The following is a 24,836-nucleotide window of genomic DNA, read 5'->3' on the forward strand; positions in this document are numbered from 1 at the left end:
CTTCTGTATAAGTTTTCAAGGTGTTGTGAACTACCTGACTGGTAGACTCTACTTGTTCTTCCCTAAGCAGAGGTGTTGAGTTTCTGGTTTTTGTGTGTCTGTTTCTGTGTGCAGTCATTAATTAATGTACAGTTGGTAATGAAAGATCCACATATGAGAAATCATGTACCTCTGAGGGTACAGTGCATGCTTATCTCTGCCCTTTTTCCTTCACTAGGTACTAATGAAAATGATTAGAGAAAATTTACTGGGCCAATGAACACTCAGTGCACCCGTTCTTGAATTTTAAACTAAATTTTGGAAGAGGGAAGATTTCTTTCAGTTAATAGAGAATTCCTACTGTAGGAACAGGATTTCTGCTAATTTTTCAGTAGGTGTCATGAATACTGCTTTAGATTTATGAGTGTCTCCCCTGAGCATGGGCTGTTTCCATCTTCTGATCAAAGTGAAGGAGCTGAAAATTTTCTTGGCTGTAGCTGCTTGTGCTGCCTGGCTTGCTGGTGAAAGCTGCCTCCCTCCTGTCTTTGCTGTTCAGAGTTGGCTTTTGCTCTGTCAGAGGTCGAAGCTAAGCTGATTGACACAGTGCTGAGGTGGCTGACTGATGCTCACGTGCAGCAACACCAGCCTGCAATTGTTGCAGAGTAATTGCTGGCAATAAAGCTGCCAGAGGCTTTGAGCAGGGAGCCAGAAGGTCTGGACAGGCTCAGCTATAGGTAAAGTGAACGTACATTGCATATCTTCTAGGGAAAAAGACACCCAGTTGTATGTCCACTGCACTTTATTTTTTGGGATAATCATCTGTCTGCATTGGGTAACATTAGGGGCAGGTTAACACTTTGAATTTATGCTTGTTTGCTTCTTCTCTTTCCTCCTTTGGTCTTTGGTCTGGAGTTGTTTCATTTTCCTTCCGTTTTTCAACACACTTGATAATATCTCAATTTAGTACTGAAAAACTATTACTGCAAGCAATTCTTACTGAGCTGCATTATGATGAAGCTTAGAATGTAACCTCTGCTGAGTGTAAAAGAAGAAATAAAGTGTTTCCTTTATAAAAATACCAAAAATAATTTTATTTAAGGAATTATAATTCTAGCAGCTTCCTTAGAAGCTGATTTCCTTTCTCAGTTCCTTTTCTTTTGGCTGTAGATTCTTGTAGCCCAAGAAAGTCAGCCCCCACGTGTCATTGGTTTCAGTACCCTGTACAAGGTGGTGTGGTTCCCTGACTTCCTCTGCTGCTGACCCAGCCATGGCAGCCAGCATTGTCCCACAGGGCTGCACATTTAGGCATGGATGAGACCAGACAAAGGTTTGGCTTTTGCACTGCCTCACCTTGTTTATCTGCATAAATCACTCTGCTACAGATGCTTTCTCTCAGCATGGCACTCAGGTTGTTCCTTACCTGATGCTCAAATTTCTGACTACTGAATTTCTGAATTGCCAGTGAAATCAGGATTTCTTCATGGCCTGTGCTGTGCAGTCATTTTATGAAATAACCAGTGGGAAGTTGTGATTCTGGAAGAGCATCACCTGGTGCTCACAAGATAGTTTCATGTCAGGCCTGAGCAGGGGCAGTCTGCAGGGCTGGTGCTGACCTCTCTGAGTACACCAGCACTGGGTATTACTGGGCAGACCAGTTGTTCATTTAGATCTTTGTAGACAAGGAATGGCATCCTACTGTTTACAGACACTCTCTGTTTCTGGACTTGTCTTTTAAGTAACTAATGCAGTACTTAGTGAGGGAAAAATATTTGGAATATATTTTGAACAAAATATGCTTGGAATTAAAATCAATTTGAAATGTATCAAATCGCATCTGGAGTAGAGTTTGTCGTGTTTGAAATGTTATGATTTTTTCAGTGTATTTCATTTTCATGCTAATGCAGATAGTCATTATGTGTAGTGTTCTTTTATAGTTCATTTTCCTTTTATAAATAGCCTTTCTTGGTGGCTGAGAAGGACATCTTGCAAATAGGAGCCTTTTGACCAGAGTGTCAACTACACTCTACTCATGATATTCTTTGACACTGTTTTGCAGACATTTCTGAGACTGCAATCTTCACTTTAAAGCAATATATTGAATAGGTGGAGTTGGTTTTGTTGCACTTAGGCTCAGTTCTGTCCCTTGCTGTCAGAATATTCAAAAGTGGAATGAAAAAACAACTGGTAAAACAAATAATTATGAACCAATTTTTCAATTCGTGATTTCTTTGACAGTAATTATTTTTTCACAAGTGGTGAAGCAGCATCTGAACAGGATGTGCAGGAGGTTCTCAGCACGGCTGCCAGAGTTGCATCTTAACTGCTGTTGTAAGCAGGGGGAGATCTGAAAAGGTCTTGAGTGAAACAAATATTGCTGCCCCCTTAGCTGTGCTGGATGACTCAGGGATTTTAACCTGGCCTTCAGAGACTTACATATTTGGATTTAGATAATGATGTCTCCTGTGATCCTAGTTAAGAGAACTTCTCTGTTGAGTTTCCGGATAGTGTTAGAGACATGGAAAGTGTTTATTAATAAAAAGCTACTTTTCCCCTACTGCATGGTGAAAGAAAGTTGTGTGCCATACACTGGGGCCCTTTTTTTCTTTTTCTTTTTTTTTGCTACAAAATGTAATTAATTTTCTTAAAGATAGTTAATATACCACCTTAAAAGTTAAATATTGCTCACATAGTAATCTCAGGAGTGGAGATGGAAGGACATAATTCTGCCTAGGGAATGATGATCTCGCTGACATGAGCCGGGGAACTATGTGAAAACTATTTTTTGCTACGTGGAATACTAATATTACATGCATGCTAGAGATTTGTGGTGAAGCAGTATTTATCTTGTTTTTTTTTGCTTTGCCAGTAGTAGAGGTAGATGGTAACATTTGAATCTAAACTTATTCTAAGGGGAACTTCCTTTCCCCTTAGAAGAAGGGGAAAGAAGAACATTGTCAATTTTTATGTTTTTATTATGAGTTCCAGGAAATTTGAAGAGTTTTTTCTTTAAACAGGAAAATTAACCTGGGCTGAACCTCATGTTGATTTTATTCTGCTATTTGTAACTGAGCTTGTTATTTTAATTGATTCCCTGTATGCTATGCTGGACTTAACTGTCTGAAATAGGCTTTATTTTTGTCTGGTTATATGATGAGGTTCAGGAGCAAATAGGCAAGTAGGGACTCCAAGAATTTATAATTTAGTAAAATCTCTGAATTTTAAAACTTGCTCTGTGGTAGTTTAGAAAGTCTTATGCCTCAGTCTTGTAGGACAGTGAGATTAATGATGCAGGATTAGCTTTCCTTCTTGTGAAGTGCCTTTGAAAGCTGCTATGAGAGCAGTGAAAAGTGTGCTGCCTGGGACACCAGCCTTAGTCTGCTCTACAGGGCAAGAACATCCTGTAGCATATCTCTAGCTGGAGTACACCACACCCTGGTCCTTCACCGTTCCAGTCCTTCAGATTTTTTTCATTCCTTTTTGTGTGTATTTAACATGCTGGTGGTTCTAAGCGATGCTGCAATAATCAGCTCCAAGTTCAGTCACAGATACAGCTGACCTTCGGGCCTCCACTGCCCCCTCTACGAGAGTTACTTGTTGATGTGATTTTGCTTCTCTAAAATGTCAAGCTCATCCCATTTCCTTGTTCTCTAAAGTCTTCCTGTCCTGCTGCCTTGTCTGCCCTCGTTGCTGTGTAGAGCACAAAGTTACCAGATGAAGCTACTAAAAATCTTCAGCTGCCTGTCTGGCATCTTCTCCTGAGGCATGTAACTGAATGGTGGCCAGGTGGAGACAGGAAGCAGGAACAAGAGAAATTAAATCTAGCTGAAATTCTGTGAGTGGTCTCATCCTCCTTTGCAGGTATTCAGCTTCTTAATAATTTTACACACCGGATGTTTCTCTGAATAAGCTTTTGAATGATGCAAACACCTTTTAGAGAGCAAGTATTCTAAAGGGCTCTGTGCTTAAGTGTTACGAGCAACCCGATTCCTCTGAATGTCAGTCATTAGGCTGTAGGGCCTTTCCAGTTGTGGTTTACATGTTAGCCAACTAAATGAGGATCAAAAATTGTTCTCAGCAGTGGAGTGGAATTTGTTCTGTGGGTCAAAACAATCTGCGGTTGTAGAAATATACACGTAGCTCAGTTTAGTGGAATTTCAATCTTGCTTGAATCCATTAGTGACAACTTCTGCTACGTGGTCCAGAATCTCCTTCCTCTTTGCATGTTTGTCGGGGATGTATGAAGTGTTACGTGGCAGCTGTATTGACATAGAAAGAGCTGTCAAAAACCACAGCACTATCTGCAAGTTAGTCTGAAAATTGTTAGCTGGAAAGATCAGGTCTATTTTTAGGGAGCTGCGATTGCACAAATTTTCTTATCTATCTTCTGTGAATAGAAGTGTTGCAGCAGGTGGAGCTTAGAGGGCGCATCTAGAGCTCTGTTGTTTTGCCACCCACACGGCACTGAGACTCCCACGTCACGCAGTTGCATTACACCCATCCTGTGGTGTCACTCTGCAAATGAAATGGTGAGATGTGCACAGCACTTTTGTGGGACTGCCCTGTGGATACAAATAGCAGGACAATTAGTAATTGCTATTAGGTATTCATTTTTATGTAAAACAGTTTCAGAGAATTCTCCATAATTTGTCTTTAGACCTAGAGGAAAATCTGAAATATCTGAAGGCAAAACTGCCTTAACTGGTCAGTTGATTACTGACCGTGTTTCTTTCCAGCCTATGGAGTTATCAGGACTTTTCTTCCCACAAAGCTGGCATGTATGAATTCAGAAGCATTTTCTACCACTGTTTGCATTGCTTTATAAAATGGTGATACACAGAATTAGCTGAGTGGGTACCAAAACGAGCAAGGAATACTAAATAATTCCTACCTTTCAGGCTTCTGTAATATCCTCCCATTGTAGAGCCAGTGAGCATGACCAGGCCAGGCTGAAGTTGGACAGTGCAACTGATGAGAGTGAGTTAATAAACCATTGCACCATGAGCCTGTGAGAATGCAGGGTTCTGCTGCTGTGCTGTAGGTATAAGGCAAATATTTTTGTAAATACCATTTCTGTCTTTGTTTAAGCTTTTTTCAAGAGAAGCAGCGTGTCACAGTTCACATGATATAATTTTTATTATTTTCTTCTGTCTCTTTGAGATAAGCAATTAAACACAAATTTGTATGCACCTGTAGGTGTTTAGTCAGTGTTTAAAAGCAAATAGATAACTTTACGTGTGGGTTTTTATTTTTTTTTTCTTTTACATCATCATCATCATCTTCCCCCTGTATACATCTTGTTTATGACACAAGGACCATTTCTAAAAGCACTAATACTGTGAGAGCCAGAGGGGGAAATAATCTTGGGACATGTGAATCGAACTGTTTTGCTTTCTGAAGACCTGTACAACCTTCTGCCTTCAGAAATAAATACATAATTTTATCAAGTTGTGAATGTAAAAGACAACAAATAATGTTATTCTTTTTCTGAGAGTGTAAATATTGACTCAGGAGAAAGTCCTGGCTGGTTAGGGAGCCTTGAAAATGATGACCCCTTAGGGGACAGAGCTCCAGTTTTATCCAATAGAGAGATTGCTGTGCGTACCAGTTGTAATTGTACACAAATATGTACACAAATGTGAATGTCTGTATAATATCATTTGCATTTTAAATTCATCTAGAAGCATCTTGGGGGCTTCTTTTTTTCCATTTGAAAATTCTGAATAGCACCTGTAATTAAGGGAGAAAACGGAGCCCTGGAAGCTAGGTAGGACTTCCATCTATTGATCTGTGTAAACCCGGCTTACGCTGTCAGGGGAGAAGCAGTCAACTGCTGAGCTGCTTTGTCACTGACATAAGCTGAGAGAGGATTTTTTTTTTTTTTTTTTTTGTGTGTGTGTGTGTCTATACTGTTTATACACCAGTCTATAGACCTGCTGGCTGGTTGAATTTTAAAGAGTGTGGAGGTTTAAAGACTTGTCCCCCGAGGGATGCTCTGCCAGTTGGGAAGCGAGCGGAGGCTGCTCTGCAGAAGTTGTGCGCGTGGCTGCCCGGGGAGGGCCGGCCGCGCTGGGGGAGCCCTGGCCTGTTGCTCGGCCTGGGCAGCGCTGCAAAACACACCCGTAATTTTCAGGTTGTTCAGTCAAAATATTGAGCTAATACCTTCGGGTTTTTTTGTTTTTGTTTTCTTTTCCTCTCGTGATAATTTATTCTGAGAGGATACAATGGGGAACATAAATGAATACATTTCCATACCCAATTCTGAGTCAGTGCTAAGCTCACCAGGCAGCAATTAAAATCCTTGTTAGTGAGGAGAAAAATTACTTCCTATAGTGTGAGAATAGGTGCAGATTTAGAAAAAGAATAAAATACTTTTTCTTTGGAACAAGCTTTACGAGCCTGAAAAGCCTATTTGGAAATGTTTAGGAAATTTCTGAGTTAGAAGTTTTGATTAGCCTGTTCTGCTTGCAGTCTTTTGTTAGAGTTCATTATTGTTACTACTAGCATTGTGTGTGCTTGTTCCTGACTGCAGAAATCAAATGCTTACTTGCCCTGCTTATATTTTGCTTCTCACTCTTCTGCAGTGGGCACTCAGAGCAGGTAGGATGGTGCTTGAGCAGTTCCTTTTGAAGAGTATTCTATGTACTGCTGTTGTTTTTAATGGAGTTCATAACCTTTCCCAAAACACATCTGTGGCTTTTGTGCACTGTGCTAACCAAGTAAAAGTTCTAAAGATTTCTTGAAATCTCTTGTATGACTTAGAAATTCTAAAAACATTGATTTCCTGATTTAGTATCACAGGAAGATTTACTGAGGCACATCATACACCCTTAAAAAGTTGCCACCAACATAGGCATGTTGTAGTCTCAGGTGTCTTTTTCCTGATGTGTTCCTTTCTTGCTGATTAACTTGCATGGGCTCTTTATATTTTACACTATCCACTGAGCCTGGTGAGTGTTTGAAGTAAGTAGCCATTGTAGTGTGTAGGAATTTAAATATACAATTTCCCCTAATGGGAGTTGACTGTCCAACCTGCAGTAAACAGGGTATTCAGGCTGCAGTGCTAACACCTTAAATCAGCTTCTTAAACCCTCATGTGCAGCCCTGGAAATTTGCAATCAATGTGCTCTTTTCTGAAAACAAACCTTGCAGGCCAGCTCTTGTACACAGAAATACAGGTCTGTTGGGCTGCTACAAAAAAGGAATTCTGCAGCTTTGACCAACTGCATGGATGCCAACTGTCTCTTCTTGCTGAAGCATCTCACAGGGGGTTTGTTTTCCCTGTTGGGAGCAAGGAAATAAAACCTATTTTCTAGGATCTTGTAAAGTTGTTGTTTAATATTTGCTGCTAAATGATCTGGTAATTCACTTTTTTTTTTTTTTTAAAGAAAAACGTCGACTGGTTTGAGAGCATTTTTATATTTTAATTAACACATTTTATTTGCCACTAAACAGCTTCTTAAATAAAATTCTGCACGAAAGAGAGACATTATCCTTTCATACTGTGGTATGAATGTAGATTTGGTGGATTTTGCTCCCCCCCACCCCCTTTCCTTTATTGATAGCAAAGCTTGCTTGTGAAACCCAAAGGGTTAATCATATAAATTTCTGCTTTGGACCAGTAGGCGATTTCCATCACTTTCAGCATTTGACTATGGAACATGTATAGAGTTGTTATACCTCTCTGTAATTCATTCTGCTGCCAACTTCATTCCCTTTTCTCTGCCTGCATTTTAATTGAAACAACATTTGTATTTTTGAGCCAGGATCTGTCAGAAGTCCCTGTGGCTAGTCTGTGGTACAAGTAGCAGCAGACGTGGCTTACCCATATGGTGTGGTGCTTCTTGTAAAATCCATATGGCCTTGTTGAAGGGAATCCCAGCGGGGATGTGAAGGGTGTTAATACCCTTCAGGCCAGGCCTTTCCCTCCTGGGGCTTCTATGGCATTGTCTTTGCAATCTGCCAAAGCACAAACCTAATTCCTTTTTAATAATCAATTATTTCAGTCCAGGAACGTGTGCTGTATTTTTTCTAACCATATATTCCTTGAACTTATTATTTGTTATGATAATTTTTGGCCATTTTTGTTAAAAGCAAACCTTTCAAAAGCCCTTTCAAAAAACCCCTAACTTCATTTCTTTTGCTTGTATTTTCAGGAAGTGCTGAACAGCGTTCCAAAGTTCTGCTTTCCTTTTGACGTTGAAAGGTATGTGCTACAGTTATCATTTATTTAAAAATACTTCATAGAAAATTATTTTTAGCATAATTACAAGCAAGGATTTAAAGAAAAGGCAAATGTAATGTATTCCCTAAGCTTGCACCTGCAGATGAGAAAACGTACCCTTTGTTCAAGTTAGTATGAAGTCACTAGTAGGAAACTATCACAGCAAAATGTAATCCTTACAGAATTTTAGGAATATCTCTGTCCAGGTAGAGCTACATTCCGGCTCCCAGTTTTGTACACTGTAATTGTGAGCACCATCTGTGTTAGTATAAGGATATAACACAGTTTCCTTTAAGCAGCTTCATTAAAAATATTACAGTGCACCAAGATATAAAAACTCACTGAGCAGTACAGAAAATGTGTTGAGTTCAAAGAAATTAAGACTTTAATTACATGGAAGTAGCTGAATATGCAATTGATTTTTCTCAGAGAAGAATCCAGACCATTATTTATAATTAATTAGTCCTTACCTTTCTGGTATCAGTTATAGTCTGGTTTTCATATAATGCTGCCAGTCATTTAAATTGTTCATATAAAATGTTTTTATTAATGAAAATATTTATTTGGTCTTGTCAAAATGATTAATGGTAATTTATTTAATAGATTGAATTCACTCGGTTTGGAAAACCCATATTGTCCGAATTGGCAAAGATTGAATTAAAAGCTTGATTTGCATAATTAATGAAAGATACACCCAGGTAATGTGCGGGCTGAGCCAATTTCAGAACAACATGAGCATCCGTTGTAGATGGTGAGTTGGAGATGAGAAGCATCTATCAGATGCAAGAAGCTGCTGTCGGTAGAGGGAAAGCTGGTGTGTGGAGAGAGCAAAGAAGAGTGTCTTTGCAGCAAAACACACTGGCAAAATAAAGATCTGTATAAATACAACTTACTTCCCTGAAGTAAACTTGGCTTATTTAGTCTTTTATAGCTGAATTTAATTAAGTTGTTTGGATTTTGAACTGGTTAAGCTCACTGTCCTTTAAGCTGTTTTAATAACTTAAGTAATGTGGTTGTCAGTGGTTGGCTTTAAAGCATTAAAGTCTTTAATGTGCTTAAGATATGTACAGAATTCTGTTTAAAATTGGTCATGAAGATGAATAATGGAAATAAAATTTGAGGATAACAGAAAAAGGTGAGGTTGTGTTGCTGCCATCCAGTGGCAAGAAGATAATCAGTGGCAGTGAGTAATTATTTTCAAATAAGTTCAAATAAGTCTTACCGTAACTATTTCTCTTGAACCATTCAGAAGGCACTTACTGCTGGTATGAAGAGAATGAACTTAATAAACTGTGGGAATACTTGAATTTCTAGCATAGCTAAGTATGTATTTTAGCTGATTATCTGCAGGGGTTAAAAAAAAAAAAAAGAAAAAGGGGACAGAAAGCAAAAAGTTTGTTGTTTGTTTGTTAATGCCCCATGTGCCCTGTCCCCAGAGATGCTTTTTGAATGTTAGCCTCATGCTTGCCTGTAAAGTAGTGTTTTCAAAAGTGCAAAATTTCTAGAAATTTCATAAAACTTGTCAGCTGGCCAGGAGTGGAGGTTCCTGGAAGCTGGGGTTCTGCTGGGAGGAAGGAGGCTCCTCAATCTGGCCTGCAGCCTGCTCAGGCAGTGCCCTGGTGTCTTTAGAACGAGCGCCGCACTCGCAGCTGCCTGCGGATTTCAGGGAGAACCAAAGGCAATGTGGGATCATGGGAGTGTAACAGCATGGATGAGGAGGGGCATATCTATTGTGGAGCAAAGGACAGATATGCTGGAAGCTCATTCAGGAAAGTGGGGACTGTCACTGGTGAGTTGTTTGTGTGAACAACTTACTGGCTGCGTAATGTGTTCGCCATTTTATACTCAGCTCAGGTTTTCCTATAGTGTAGACACACCTTACCAATTGTTTTAAACATAACCAGTTATCTTCTGCTTTCTCAGTTTAGTGATTTTTATTTTGACATTTGGAGTGATAAAGGGTTGAGAAAAACATTCCTGAAGTTCCTTTTTATAGGGCTTTTTTCCACTGGAGATTTAAAATGTTACAATCATTTTAGTGTTTGTCTAGCCATAAATGTGCTTTCCCTTGTCTGATGTCTAAATATATGTATATATGTATATTTTGTTTTCCTCTTATATATAGGATCATGATAGATGGTACACCTAATACACCTAATACTCCCAAGTATTTTACAGGCATTTTCAATGGCAATTTCTGTACAGAAACATTTGAACTGAAGTAGAAAATATCTATTTGATTCATTGAGTGTATTGTACTGCAGAGAGCATAGCTTCTCAACCTGTAATATATGTATATTTATATACATATATGTAGGATATGTATATTTAGGTGTATGAAATACTTCAAGCATTGTCTGAGCCTGTTAAGAGCTGGAAATTACTAGTGCAAAAGTAGTAACTTCCACTGATTCTGATACTTAGGACGAAAGATACCGAGATACTTAAAACAAAAAATTTCACTGTTCTATAAATTGCTTCTGGGTTTCTACTACACAGCAGAGTTATAGATAGTGGAGTGTTAATTCTGTTATCTAGCTAAATGAAACTAAAAAAAGTAGGAAATCTATATTCTTCAAATTATGGAGAAAGGACAGTTAAAGCACCAGTTAGTAAGATCACTGTCACCCATTTTCTTTCAAGTCACCTATATTAATTACTTAAGGAATTGAAAAAGGAAAGAAATGAGATCATCTACTGGATTTTCTTTTATCCTCTATCCTGCAATGATCGTAGACATCCAGATTTAGTTCTCACTGTTTGATGCTGCTTGCGTCATCTCACCGGGCATACTTTATGCAAATGTTATAAGTAAGTGTACACTACTCACACTGATTATCAAAAGTACATACTGTGAATGGTAATTAAAAATCTAGAGGAAACTCCCATTAAATTGAAACTGAAAGTCAAGCCAAAAGAGGCACAATGGTGTAAAAAAAATTCTTTGACCGTGACTTAAACTTTGAGTTTTATATATATTTTTTATTGAAAACAAACACATAATTTGGTTACTTCTAGTTATGACTTACATTTTATTTGAAAGGGATTAAGAAATTAATTACATCATAGAAGGTCTTGAGCATTTGCTTCAAGTACCTATGTCTCTTTTTTGTGAATGAATTATTTTCTATTTAATAATGGCACAAATGTATAATATTCTGACAGTTTGCATGTATGTATTTACAAAGAAAGACCCTTTTCTTTGGTTCTTCATTTGTTTCTTTTTGTATATGGCCTAGGAGGATTTAACATTTGAGGATAGAGATTTTAATTTCCTTTCTATGTTTGCTAACGTAATATTAATGCTTCAGACAAAAGCAGTTTGTTCTCTCTTGTTGCTTGAATCCTCTGTGCAAATCCTGCATGGTTTGCTTCACTTTTCTTTCTCCAGCAGTCTTTTGTGTTTTCCCTCTCAACCCAGAGCTCCAGTATAACTTAGCAGAGTCCATACCTCAATCTCCACCCCCATCAGTTATGTAACTGGGTGATGACTGGTGAGGATGCAACTTCTCTTGTTCCTTTTGGAGCCATTTCAGGATCAGTCTGAAGTTGTGCTATGTCACTGCTTGACCCCTCATTTTTATCTGTGCTTTGAGCCTCTGCCATTTCTCTCCACCCTAAGTACTTCCCTTGCTCCTTTCATTCCTCGGTCTTTTCCCTTTCAGGATGCATTTCCCCTGCTGAATGTGAAGCACACAAGCCTCTTTTAGATACTCTTTTGGGAACTGCCTTTAGGATCAGCATGGAGACAGTGATGTGTACCCCATTAATTTCCCCGTGGTGCTCACCCAGTCACGGGGAAGTGCTGGATTTTGGAGGATAACCAGTGGTGCTGCTGCTGTAGAGGATTTCTCCTTAGCAGCAGAATGTCACTCTGGTATGGGAATTACTGTGCAGGTTATTTAACTCATAATGTTTTAGGGTGAGTGAGTAATGATAGCAGGAATGACATCACTGTCACTTTCCTGTTCCTGGCTGATGCTGTTTCTGTTCATATTTGTGGTAAAAACAAATTTGCAGAAACACAGCTATGATCAAGAGAAGTGCAAAACAATGCCTTGAAATCATTGGATTTGCAGATCTTGTGAAAGGCAGTTATAAGATACCTTACGCAAAAATTTTCCCTTCAGAGTAAATAGTTGAGAACCAAAAGTAAATAATGAAGAAAGTATTTCAAGCTGTTCGGGTGAAGATAAATAAACTGTTGCATTTCCTGTACCCTTTAGGCACTGCAGTCAGTTTGCAAGGAGGATTGCAAGCTCAGAAATGTAGCAGCAGTTACACACAACTGAGTTCTTTGCATCTTGTGTCTCACTGTATTATGGCACACGTTTGTGTAACAGTGAATGTGTGTGAGAGACAAGTGTAAGGACAGGCTGCAGTGTGTGCTGTGAGGAGTGGAACTGTTGATTTCACACAGGGCTTGTTTGGTTTCCATGTGTGTGCAGAAGTGCACCTGTCTGAGACAAAACCTGGAATGCTGAGGGAGCTGCCGTGTGCTTCCATAGACCTTTGGCCAGGTGTAATGGTCAGGACCCTGAGACAGAGTTCTAGACAGGCTTCTCTTGCAACTTAAACACTCCCAGTGAGACTCTTTACTCAGTAGTTGTGATTTCTTTTAATGCTTCTGTTGTTATGAAAACATAACCCCATTAATAAGCTAACTGTGCTTTTTATTTGTGGGCATTGTCCAATTGTCCCATTTTCATATCTTCTGCAGTTTTCCTCCTGTTCCTTTTTTTTTTCTTTTTTTTTTTTTCCCTTAACTGGGAGGCAGAGCTCAAATCAGACAGCTTGGTTGGAACAGAGGAGCTCTCCACACAGGGAACCTGAGCTGTGGACTTGTGGATCCTGGAATGGGCATGGAAGTGAAGAAAATAGTCCTTGAAGCTTAGATTTGGGGATAGCAATTAGCTGAAGGAGAATGCCCAACCTAGTGTTACTGTCTCCCCAGTCTCTCCATCAGCTTGTACCACCACCTTAACATCTGGTTTTCAAATTCCTGCTTGAAACAGTTTCTATTCTGTTCTGTGATTTGGGAAATTAGGGTGGCTGACTGGTGATTGATGGGTTTGGTTTTCCCAATCAGTTCGGGAGCTGTAATACATGTGACACTTTCAGGTTTAAGTAGCAGCCACGAAAGCTTCGGTCAGAACTGTGTATAATATTTACATTGGTCAAGGACGTGTACATGGTATTTTATGAGTGACAATAACATTAAGACTTATTTTTAAAAGAAAACAGAAATCTCTATTCCCATGTGTAAGGTCCTAAATTTTTTGAAACTCTTCAAAAATTTCTAAAAGTTGAAGAAAGAATAATTTCAAACATCTTAATCCTAAACAAAATAATTTGGAAGAAGAGAGCAGTTTTTGTGGAGAGCAAAAGATAAATTTAGTGATTAGATATGCTGTTTTTTGTTTGAAGGAGAGATTCAGTTCCTGCCTTAATCAACTCTCTCAAGGCTCCCTTAAAATGAGGCCTAAGCAATGGCTGTAGTGTAAACAAAAATCTTTAAAATTACTCTTTGCCTACTCCATGGGTACTAAAGAGCCTTTTCTGCATTGTGTGGGTACATAGAAAATTTTTATTTCTATGGTGAACTGTAATAACCTTGAAAGAGCCCATTGTAGTCTGCAGGGTTAATAAGTATTTACACACATTCTTCATTATTAGTGATTTATTATTATTGAACTAACATTAAAAGTAAGCATGCAGGGCAAGAGTTGAAAGTAAGTCAAAAGCAAGGCAGAGGAAAGAGTGAGGAGAATGTCAGCACTGGTTGGGAACGATTTGTGCCTGCTCTCCCCTTGCCAGTGAACAGATCATGCTCTCTTCAAACAGCTGACTAGACCAGCATTCTGCAGAAAGCTTTTGCAGCTGGGCTTCTTTATCTTGAGCTCCAATAAAAAGTCTGGATAAAATTTTGTTGAGGGAATTCTGGTATATGATAATTTCATTTTATCTGTGCTGGTTTTCATGCTAAGAAAACTTGGGAGGCATCAATGCTATGGTCCAAGTAGCAGGGCCAGGAGCTGCTGCCTGTTGCTGGAGGGGAGGCTTGATTTCTGAACAAGCTGAATGTGCTGCAGTGAAACAGAGAGGCAGAAACCCCAAGGCCAGTGTTTGTCTGCGTGATGGAACATGCTATATATGTGTGAAAACTGTAGTGCTAGCGCTTGTGGAATGTTTTATGTATTATGTATATTTATGGTTTATACATTGTGGTCATCTATCGATTGAACTCTCCAATTATCATTTGTTTTTCATGGTAAGGCTTACATATAGTCAGTTTTAATTCTGCTGAAGAGGAGTAAAAAAACAGGCATCCTCGCTGCCCCCACATCTTAAGTGGAGCTCTCAAATTAGAAACCCAGAATGAATTCAGTATTTTAAACTGAACAGAAAATGTAGTCCAGATGGATGGTCGGTCACTGGCTCACTGTTAGCTGTTCTTTTGAGGCAAACGGGACCAAATGCAAACTTCTCGGTTCTTGTGGAAATTCAGTTTTAGCCTTGGAGTGTTTTTCATATTAAAAATCTGAGACTTGCTGCTCACATCTCTTTCTAAACTATGTGGGAAGCAGTTTTCAAGCTGGGCCACTTTTACACTGACTGTCAAAACATGGAGTTGCCTCTCTTAAAGAAGCAAAGGGAGGATTGTGATTTGGAGATGGTGAGATGGCATCAGAAATGCTTCCTGCTGAACTCATAACTTGGCTGGGCTATTTTTAATAGGAGATATCAGAATTTATATCTTTTCAAGTGGCCCTGTGTACAGACATTTTGCCTGACATAGGTGTACACAGTACATCAAAACCAATTTGGGTTAATATGGTTGTGCACAGGGCCTCCAGCCTAACCCTGCCCGGTGTTTGGTGGTGTGAGGAGAAGCCAGGCTGCTGGAACTCCAAGGCTTGGAGTGGCCACGGCCGAGCAGAAGGGGTGGCAGCAGAGGCAGCCGAGGTCACTGCCTGGAGCATTTCCAGTGCTCTGCACAGCTGCTGCTGGGTTTCTGTGGGAGCCCCAGGGTGCACAGGGATGCTGAAACCACACAGCACATTCCATGGCAGTCTGCCCTCTGCAGGAAGGAGCAGAGTGCAGGGATGTGGCAGAGGAAACCGCAGTAGGGCCTGGTTGTTGATGGCTCTGTGGTGCCAGTTCAGTGTGCAGCATCCCAGCTCCCCAGAACCTGAGCAGGGAGGGACTGGGCACAAGCTGATGAGTATTAACAGTGGTTAAAGAGAGCACTAGACTGTTCCAGGCTGTTGAAGGCAGCTGAGGAAAGTGCTTGTTTTAATGATTTGAGATTAATTACCTAATGAAAAAAAGTCTATTAATTATGAGTGATTGTATTGGACTAAGTGTATCTTCTGATGTCACTCAGTACAGGCTTTTGGTTCATCCTAGTCACTTTATGTTCAAGAGGGGCTAAACTAAACTGAAAAGAGTGGGAGACTCTACAGGCTGGGTAGGGGTATCACATAGCTAATCTTTACACCTTTGCCATGCATGTGCTAAACAGTAAAAAATCCCTGTGTCCCAGGTAGCTTCTCTTACCCTTTGATCAACTGCTACTTTCTTTTTTCCCTAGAGGGGAGATTTTCTATAAAAATACCCAAACCAACCAGCAAAACCTCAACAACCTCCCTGCCCCAAGTTGCAAGGGATAAATTAAAAAAAATATTTGTGCTCTCTGACTGGTAGACTGGGGCCTGTGATGATTTTTAGCTTCTCTGGGAATTAATTTTCAGCGTGGTCCTCTAAGATTGAACCAGAAATGGCAGGTGTTGATCATTACTAGCAGGTTCTTAGATATTCTGCTGTACAAGATTGTGTAAGAATTGAAAAAGAATAGGAGACAATAGAATTGCATTGAGGATTATAGTGAGGATTTAGCATGAAAATACTTGAGACCAATGACTTAAATGCTCATGTTTTATGTGATTTAATGGTTTTATGCTCTGTATCTGGTTTTTCAGGGTGTCCCAAAACCAAGTAGGACAGCATTTCACCTTTGTGCTCACTGACATTGAAAGTAAGCAAAGGTTTGGATTCTGCCGTTTGACGTCAGGAGGCAAGGTCTGCCTCTGTATTCTAAGGTAAGGTGGCACAATAAAAATTGAGTCAATGAGTGAATTTGAAAAATACAAGAAAAAATTATCTTTTACAAATTCTCTGCTAATGTGCTGAACTTTGCTATCAGAGTATTGCTTTTCTATGGCAGCGTTACCATTACTTTCACATAAAAAGTGGCCCCGAGGCCCCTATGATGGTATTCTTCTGTGAAGCTTAATAATTTTATTTAAATAAAATGAAATCTCTCCTTAAATGCAAAGAACAATACATTGCAGCCTTAGAGGCTTGGACTGTTATGTGGATATTTTTACTTTCTAATCAGATCTTTGACAGGCACTCTGTCAATTCAACAATAAAGTGCATTATTCTGTTTTCCTGTCCTTGGAAAAGAGATTTTTGGGTATCTCTTCCAAGATCTTTGCCCGGACTATATCTAGTATAAGAAATAATAGATCCAGAGAGTTCACAAGAGCATGCTTTTTGTTGCAGAGGAGATACTGATGTTGGGGACACCCCAAAGAAATACTTTGTTTCTCCCTCTGTTTTTTCTTTCTTCTTTCTTTAGGTAGTTGTTTTGGTAACATAATCTAACTGTCCTAAAATCATTTTAATTAAATTAAAGGCAGAGTGATCTCATTAAAAGACAAGTTTGCAACTTCAATTAAGAATCTAGCAGCCTGCAAGCCTAATAGAGGAAATGGGAATATCCAGTTCAGCACCAAATAGGAAGAACAAAATTGAATTTAAATTGCTTTTCAAGTGAGAATATGGACAAACACAAGAGGGGAGGAGCCAAATGCATTGGCAGTAAAGGGGAAAGAGAATTATGGAGAGTAGGGTAGGAAGAATATGAATAAAAGCATGTTCTCAGGTTTTTGGGCAACATGGAAATCAGGTGGTTGTGGAGGGTGTCATAAGGCCATGTTAGGGAGAAAAACCCAACATCAGATTGTAAAAGGATTATCAGTAAATGAACACTGAGGGGAAAAAAAACAGCCAATATAGAGACTTGTAGAGTAGTGCTTGAAATTATTGCAAAGAGCACATCAAGATTTTAATGAACTTTTAAACAGATGCCAAACTAATGTTGAGAGCCAATATGCTGGATGGTTTTTGGCAAGTAATTTAAAAAGAAATGTTTGCTCTAAATATTGAAAAAAAAAATACTACCATATAATGAAAGTAGCAAAAGGGAAATATTTTATTCTGGAAATTAATTTGCTTCCTGGGATCTTTGAAATATGCCTTTAGTAATAATTCAGGAGGATTTAAGTTGTAGGCTTTTGGAATGTGTACTATTTAACCATTTTCTCTGTGATACCTTTTTTTAATATAACTTATTAAAGCCCAGAGTGAAAATGTATATGTGTGCTTTTAGCTTTTTTGTCCGAGTTAATATTTTCTTCCCTCATCAAGCTAGAAACAAAAATTTTTGCATTGTTTGTGTGGCTGTAACAACATTTAATCAGTTATGCACACTCAAGTGCATTTAAGTACTGTATGGAGTGCTGCAAAGCAAAGGATGTAAATTCTCAGCTGGTCTGAGCTGGGTATTTCTTTTAACATTTCCCCACGGACGTGCATCAGCTAAAGATTAGTCAATGGTCTGTTACTTGGTAGAAATAAGTAGGAAAATGAAAAGTGGCAAGCTATAATTTTTTACTGAACCGTATCCAAAGCATTGCCTTTATTGCTTTTATTGTGACAATTTCAAATTTACAATGCACAGCTGAATGCATAACAGCGCTAGCTTCATAGCACTGTACTCGTGGCTGGATACTCTGCTTATCTCCAGAATGTGTGTGTGTGTTGTGTTGTGTTTAGCTCAGACTGAAGGAATGCACCACTATTTCCATCTGATGTGTTCTAGTAGCCAGTCTGTTTTTTCCTCTGTATCCCAAGATTCATTGGAAGTGACCAAGTGAAAGAAGACTCACTAAGCAGATTTCTTTGGGCATTTTATCTGTCTCTCCTTTGCACGAGCTTATTGTTCTTAAATTAACCAAAATAATAATAAAAAAAGAATGCTGTCTTTATGTATAAAGAATGTGTGTGCATGTTCAACCTCACTTTTGTCCATATATCAAAACCACATAAAATGATATTTGCTGTGTGTATACACATGGTGGCTGATGTAGGGGCAATTCAGACTACTTTTCATCACGGGTGTGTGCACTACAGCCATGGACTTTTACATAAACACACAGGCGCAGATGTACAGGAATGCCACGTCAGACTGCCTTCTCCTGTGTACATGGATGTGTCCCCTTGGACAAGAGGACTATAATAGGATTACTGACTGAGGCTTTGACAAAGACAATTAGAGATAGTTAAGTACAGAAAACTTAGTTGAATTGTCATAAATAACTGAAATGTAACTAAAAATCTCTAAAGACAAGCAGGAACAAGCCAGTCAAAGTGGTTGGAAGGAGATACTGTAGAAGTTTGAACAGGCTGATGAGTGGGCAACAGGATGCAGCTTTTCCCTTGTGTGTGTCTTTTGTGGATAGTACCAAGCCATGTGTTAACCTCTGCCAGGGCTTCTAAAGAGACAGAATTTCAACTGCTGAATGGGATTCTTAACTGGAAGCTGAAGGAAAGGCTGCTTGTCCTCAGGTTTTACACCAGCAACTCAAAGCTGCATGTAAGATTAAAGTCATTGTGGTTTATGGGACTTTGCTCTATAATTCATTCTCCATCTGAAACACTAATTAAAGGAAATTATCTCTGAATTTGCAGTCACATGGTCCTGCTTTAAACTGGATAGTTCGAAACAAAAAATATACTTGTATGTACAAAATTCCTCTATAAGTTTTATGGAGTTTTTTTTGCATTCTATATACACAGGCATATGAATTGTGTAAATAGGATTTTCTTCCAAATCAGAATGTATTGTTCAAATACTCTCTATGTTTATAAAGTGAAATAAAAATTTCCCAAGATAGCTTTCTCAGGCATTTTTGTTTGAAGAACTTAATTGTGAGATTGTATTGTCTAGAATGAATGAGCAGAGCTTGACTGCAGTTTCCAAATTCAAAGTGCTAAACCATAGTAAGATGAGAAAATAACTCTTGGATTATTCTCCAGAAATGCTCTGTGATTCCTTTGCAGGTTTTATTTAATTTAGTGCTTTTCATTAAGCTGCGTGGCTGCTTCGTGAAGCTCTCAGTGTGAATCCTGCTGTGTCACCTCCTCCCTCTCCACAAAGTGTTGAGCTAATGCAGCCCTGTAAGACAAGGGATACACAATAGGCATATTGTAAAATACCTTGTTGAGCTCATATCCTATACTGAATCTTTTCTCCTAGATTTACTTTTCCTATTTTTGGGTGATAGTTTTGCTAGTTGAGGTTTGAAGTGGTGCAGTAGAAACTTGAATGTCTGCTTTTGAATAATAGTAGACTTAATTCTTCTGGGTTTTGTTTCTAAGTATCACTGCTGCCTGCAGTGGAAATAATACTTTCTGGGTTTACATGAAATTAATTTTGAATTACCTGAGTGGTTTTAGTACAAAGTACAAATAATTTTAAACTCTTGATGGACTCTGAAGTTGACCTTAGGTATGCAGAGGAAGACAGAATGCATCATTAAAATGCTCAGTCTTAGATTTCATTAATTTTATGACTGTAAAATTGTCACCTACGTTTCCAAATGAAATGCTCTAATAAGGAAGACAGGTTTATGTGGTAAGGCTTTGTAGTTCTTCAGTTCAGACCATGCTTGAAACTTTTTCACTCTTCCTTTAGGCAAATCCCTTAGAAGCAGAATGTTTCAATTTTACACATTTTGTGTCAATTTTCCAGACAGAAAAGTAGCCCCTAGACATTAGACATTTAGCTACGGAAAGGCAGTTTCCTTAGTTTTATTTGATTACTAGAAGTTAGATTCCTGCTGATAGTTCAGGACTGTTAGTGGTTACCTGACTATTTGACAGAAAACATTTCCTCTCCTTTGTTTAACCTTTGACTCATGAATGTAAAAGTTTTGTCAGAGCTGTAGTAGAAGCACCGGTGAGGTGGAAGTCTACTTACGGCAACAAGGGTTGTGCGTGACTTTGAATAAAGGTCTGAGCTGCTGCCTTATGGCTCATTTGGATTAAGAGAAAATGCTAAGTATGTTTTTAATTAACCATGAAGGATCTTGGTCTCTTGCTTTTGTGGCATACAGGGGATATACTTTTAAATAAAGACCGCTGTATTCTCCATCACAGAATATATATTTATATATTTTTTTTTTCTATGTTTTTATGATGATTTTCTCATTGTTATGGAAGAAATATTTAGAGAAATTGTATGGTTTTGGATGTTTTCCTATGTTTGTCTTATATGTTTGTTTTTCAAACAGTTATTGATTGTGACTTGGGGAATGCAAGGACAGTGGCTAGTGTCCTATCGAAAAATAAATAAGAAACCAGTAGTGGTTTAATAGTTTAAGAACTGAAATTAATTTAGACTTCCAAATAAATTAAAATTAAACACTAAAGCCCTGACTTTCCTCTGCTTTTTCTACTGTGAAAGGGGCTTCATTGATAACCTTTACATGTTTCTATAAGACAGCTAATTAATTACGAAATGTACTGACTGCTCATAAATAATTTTATGAATACAGGTATGGTGGTGAGGTTTTTCTGGTAGTGAACTTCAATTTTGATTTTATCTGTTGTTAAGGTACACATTAGTGTGTAATGTACCTATTAGTGTGGATATTAGTGTGCCAGTTCTGAATTAGGAGGAGTAATATATGACAGATCTCCTCTGTCAAACTCAGCCAGTTAAAAACTATTTGCTTCAGATAATGCATTTCTGTACTGTCTTGAAAAAAAAATAGTTACCCAGCTAATACATGTTGATGGACATTTGTGTGCTGGATGAATTTTCAGTACATAGACTAGTTCTACTGTGGAAGCAAAGACTAAATAATTTTGCAGGATTTAACAGGACAAGGTCAGAAGATCCCTTGCCCTGAAATGCTTCTGGATGTTAGCTGTCATACAAACAAATGCCAAACGAACCAACAAGGCCGAATGCCGGGTGCTATCCTTGTGTCACAACAACCCCATGCAGCATTCCAGGCTGGGGCAGAGTGGCTGGAAAGCTGCCTGGTTTAAAAGGACTTGGGAGTGCTGGTTAACAGTGGCTGAACTAGAGCCAGCTGGGCACAGGTGGCCAAGAAGGCCAAGGGCATCCTGGCCTGGTCAGGAATAGTGTGGCCAGCAGGACCAGGAAGGGGATTGTCCCCCTGTACTCGGCCCTGGTGAGGCAAGACCTTGAACTCTGTGTTTGGTTTGGGCCACTCACTTCAGGAAGGGCATTGAGATGCTGGAGAAGGTCCAGAGAGGGGTAACAGAGCTGGTGAAGGGTCTGGAGCACAGGCCTGATCAGGAGCAGCTGGGAGAGCTGGGGGTGTTTATCCTGGAGAAAAGGAAGCTCAGGGGGTGACCTTACAGCTCTTTACAACCACCTGAAAAGAGGGGTAGCCAGTGGGTGTCAGGCTCTCTCCTGGGTAATACATCATGGGACAAGAGGAAACGGCCTCAAGTTGCACCACTGGAGGATGAGATTGGATATTAGGAGAAGATTCTGCCTGGGAAGGATTGTTGAGCACTGGAACAGGCTTCCCAGGTGGAGTCACCATCCCTGGAGAGATTTAAAAGTCAGGTAGATGTGGTGGTTGGGATGTGGTTTGGTGGTAGATTTGGCAATGCTGAGTTGATGGTTGGACTCAATGGTCTTACAGGTCTTTTCCAACTGACAGGATTCTAGGATTCCATACACAATTCTATGTCCAACTGGATAAAGATGGAAAGCCTACAGCATCCAGTGCTTATCTACCAATAAATCTGTTTACTAGAGCAGTCCAAATCAATTAATAGGATTATTAACAAATGTGTTTCCCTAATCAGCCTTTGATGAAAGAGGACAAAAGTGTTGCTTGACAGCCTTGAGTATTTAACAAACTGCAAAGAGCTTGGACTTGGTCTTTGAGTTGAGAATCCATGAAACCACCTGATGGTGTCTTTATCCTGAGCAAAGACACCTGTGTTTCCTCTGAATGCAGAAATGCATTGTATATGCACACATGCAAATGCACTCTTTCCTGTTTATGAAAAAAACAGGTATAACAATTCTTTATTATGCTAAGTGAATTACAATTAGCAAATACTTGAAAGAAAAATATAAAGAGAACTTTCTGAAATATTTTGTTGAAGCACATTATAATTAGAAATCTTGACAAAAGCTTTTGCAATTAGGCTGTGCTATTGAAGGACTGAAGATTATGTAGAAAAGAAGCAGAGGACAGGTTCTGGCAGGTTCTTTGATTTCATGCAATGTAATGTAATGGCGTACTTCTTTTGATTTCCTTAATATTTCAGGTTTAAGAGGCACATTGAAACGATATTAACCTTGTGTCTGTGGCTATAAGGCTTAAAGCAATTCTTGTACTATTTGTTCAGCTCCTAAAGGAAACTGACTTCCATCAACTATGGTCAAGTAGGATGTTTTCCTCAGTGGTTCATTTGCACAAAGACATGGAAGTGTATCATCAACCTGATGTTGCTAAGGGAAGAAATTTCTATGCGAGTACTCTGGTCAGCATGACTTGGTGTATGAAATAAAGATCTCCCTTGGCTTTCTGTTAGGGTTCATTAATTTCAAACAATTAATCTGATGTTTTGAAATGATTAAAAATTGCATTTAGTTTTTCTTTTCTCAGGAGTAGGGTAGCTGAGATCATGCATATAGAAAAGAAGTGTGGTTAGTATTTAATTGAAATAGAATTTATTTTTGTAGAATGCTGTTCATACATGTTCATTATCAAAAACAGTTTATCAGATGAGATTTCGGAGTATTCTACAGCACAATGTCCTGGGGTCATGTATACTGTTAACACAGTGGTGATAGCAAGTAACTGGAAAGCCTTTAGGTAGTCTTACTCATTTGTGTGTGCAGTGTTATAAAAATACTTGGCCACTTATACCCACCTTGTACCTTGACTTTGACAAAATGCTAAGACAGTGTTCCAGTCCCTGCTGTAATTCTGGGTAAGTCTGTGAAGCTGTTCCACAGCTCTGACATTTGCAGAAACTCTGAACACTGCAGTGAACAATTAATTCTGTTTGCCTCTGTGTGCTGTGTTTCAGTGATGTGTGAAACCAGGCTAGCATGATTTGAGAGGATAATAGAACAGGAGTCCTAGGTAAAAGAATGCTCCAAGATCAGATGTTTTAGGTTCTGATATGGTGGGTGTTTTACAAGGGCATGGAATGTTAACACCTGTAAGCAGTCAGCGGCCTCACAAAGGTGCACTAAAGTAAATTTTATTATTATATTAAGAAAACATTGAAAAAAATGTAATAATGTCACACCTTAACCACTGTCAGCAATACCAAGCATTAAAAACGTCTGTGAGCATTAAGAAGTTGATGTTCTTTGATTAATAGCCAGCACAATGTATGGTAAAGTGTGATAAAGACATTAATATGGTGGAGTTAAAGGAAATCATTAAATCATTGCCTCTGTCTCTTTGGCTTGGCAGGAGCAAATTCTTGATGGATTTTTGTGGGGTTTTTTTGATTTGCTTTTGGGTTGGTTTTTTTTTTTGTTTGTTTTTTGGTTGGGTTTTTTTTTTTTTTTTCTTTTTTTTTTCGTGAGAGGGTTTTGGTTTTGTTTTTTTAGGAGCCAGTAGTTAAAGCATTTATGAAGAGCAAAAATCCTATAAAATGCTTTAACTGTAACTGTGTTTGGATTCTTGCTGTGCTTTTTCTTTTCCCTAAGAATCAGGATTCGTTTCTACAGCCTTGCCAGCTGCATACTGAGAACAGAGGTGCTACAAAGAAAACATAACCCTTCGCTGGACTCACTGCACAGAGCAGTACTTGGCTTCTCTACCAGCCAGGGTTTCCCCTGACAGCGTTCCTTTTCCTATCAGGGAAAACATTTTGGTTCTGCCTACCAGCTTCTTGCAGTTGCAGTTAGCATATTTCCTGGATATATACATTTGAATTGTAAGGTCTGTCCTCAGCATGAACTAAAGCCTTTAAGAAATGCACGTCTGTGGATTTAAACTGCATTGAAGAATGAAGTCTGTAGTGGTGTTATATATGGGTATGAAATGTCCTGAAAACCTTTCAGGCACTATTTCCTTACCAGCTCCCCTTTAATCTTTAACAACTAATATTAACTATAATATTACCTATTCAGTAATGTTTGTGATAAAATTCTAACAGAGATGCCAAAGTGTGTAGCTTATAAATTATGCCTTATTTACATTGTTATTATTTAATTTATCAGACTTAATAGCTTAAATAGTGATGGTGGAAACATCTGTAGTGTGTGGTCAGTGATGATATCACTGTTAAAGAGAACTTCTGTCAACAGAAGGCAAATTGGAACTAATACCACTGTGTTGGAGTTTCTTTTCTTGTACTCTTCTTTTAATCTTGGATTCTGTTTAACTCAGTGAGAGTATTGTGCTCACAGGCTGCAGACTTGTGTTAAAAGTCTCTTTAAGTACAGATGTATTAATGTGTTTGTGTTTGCAGTATTGGTGAATGGTTT

At 38.8% G+C, this 24,836-nt stretch overlaps 1 protein-coding gene across 4 annotated transcripts in view; it reads left to right on the forward strand.

The window, feature by feature from the left end:
• The window catches only part of DENND1B (DENN domain containing 1B), a 152,039-nt gene that overhangs the window by 47,747 nt on the left and 79,456 nt on the right, over nt 1–24,836 (forward strand). For all 4 annotated transcript variants that reach the window (XM_038144952.1, XM_038144948.1, XM_038144950.1 and 1 more), the window contains exons 4-5: nt 8,133–8,182; nt 16,183–16,302. In XM_038144952.1, the coding sequence (XP_038000880.1) occupies nt 8,133–8,182; nt 16,183–16,302 (170 nt within the window). The remainder of the gene's footprint in view (nt 1–8,132; nt 8,183–16,182; nt 16,303–24,836) is intronic.

Source organism: Motacilla alba, chromosome 8 (genome assembly GCF_015832195.1).
Source record: "Motacilla alba alba isolate MOTALB_02 chromosome 8, Motacilla_alba_V1.0_pri, whole genome shotgun sequence".
Lineage (NCBI taxonomy): Eukaryota > Metazoa > Chordata > Aves > Passeriformes > Motacillidae > Motacilla > Motacilla alba.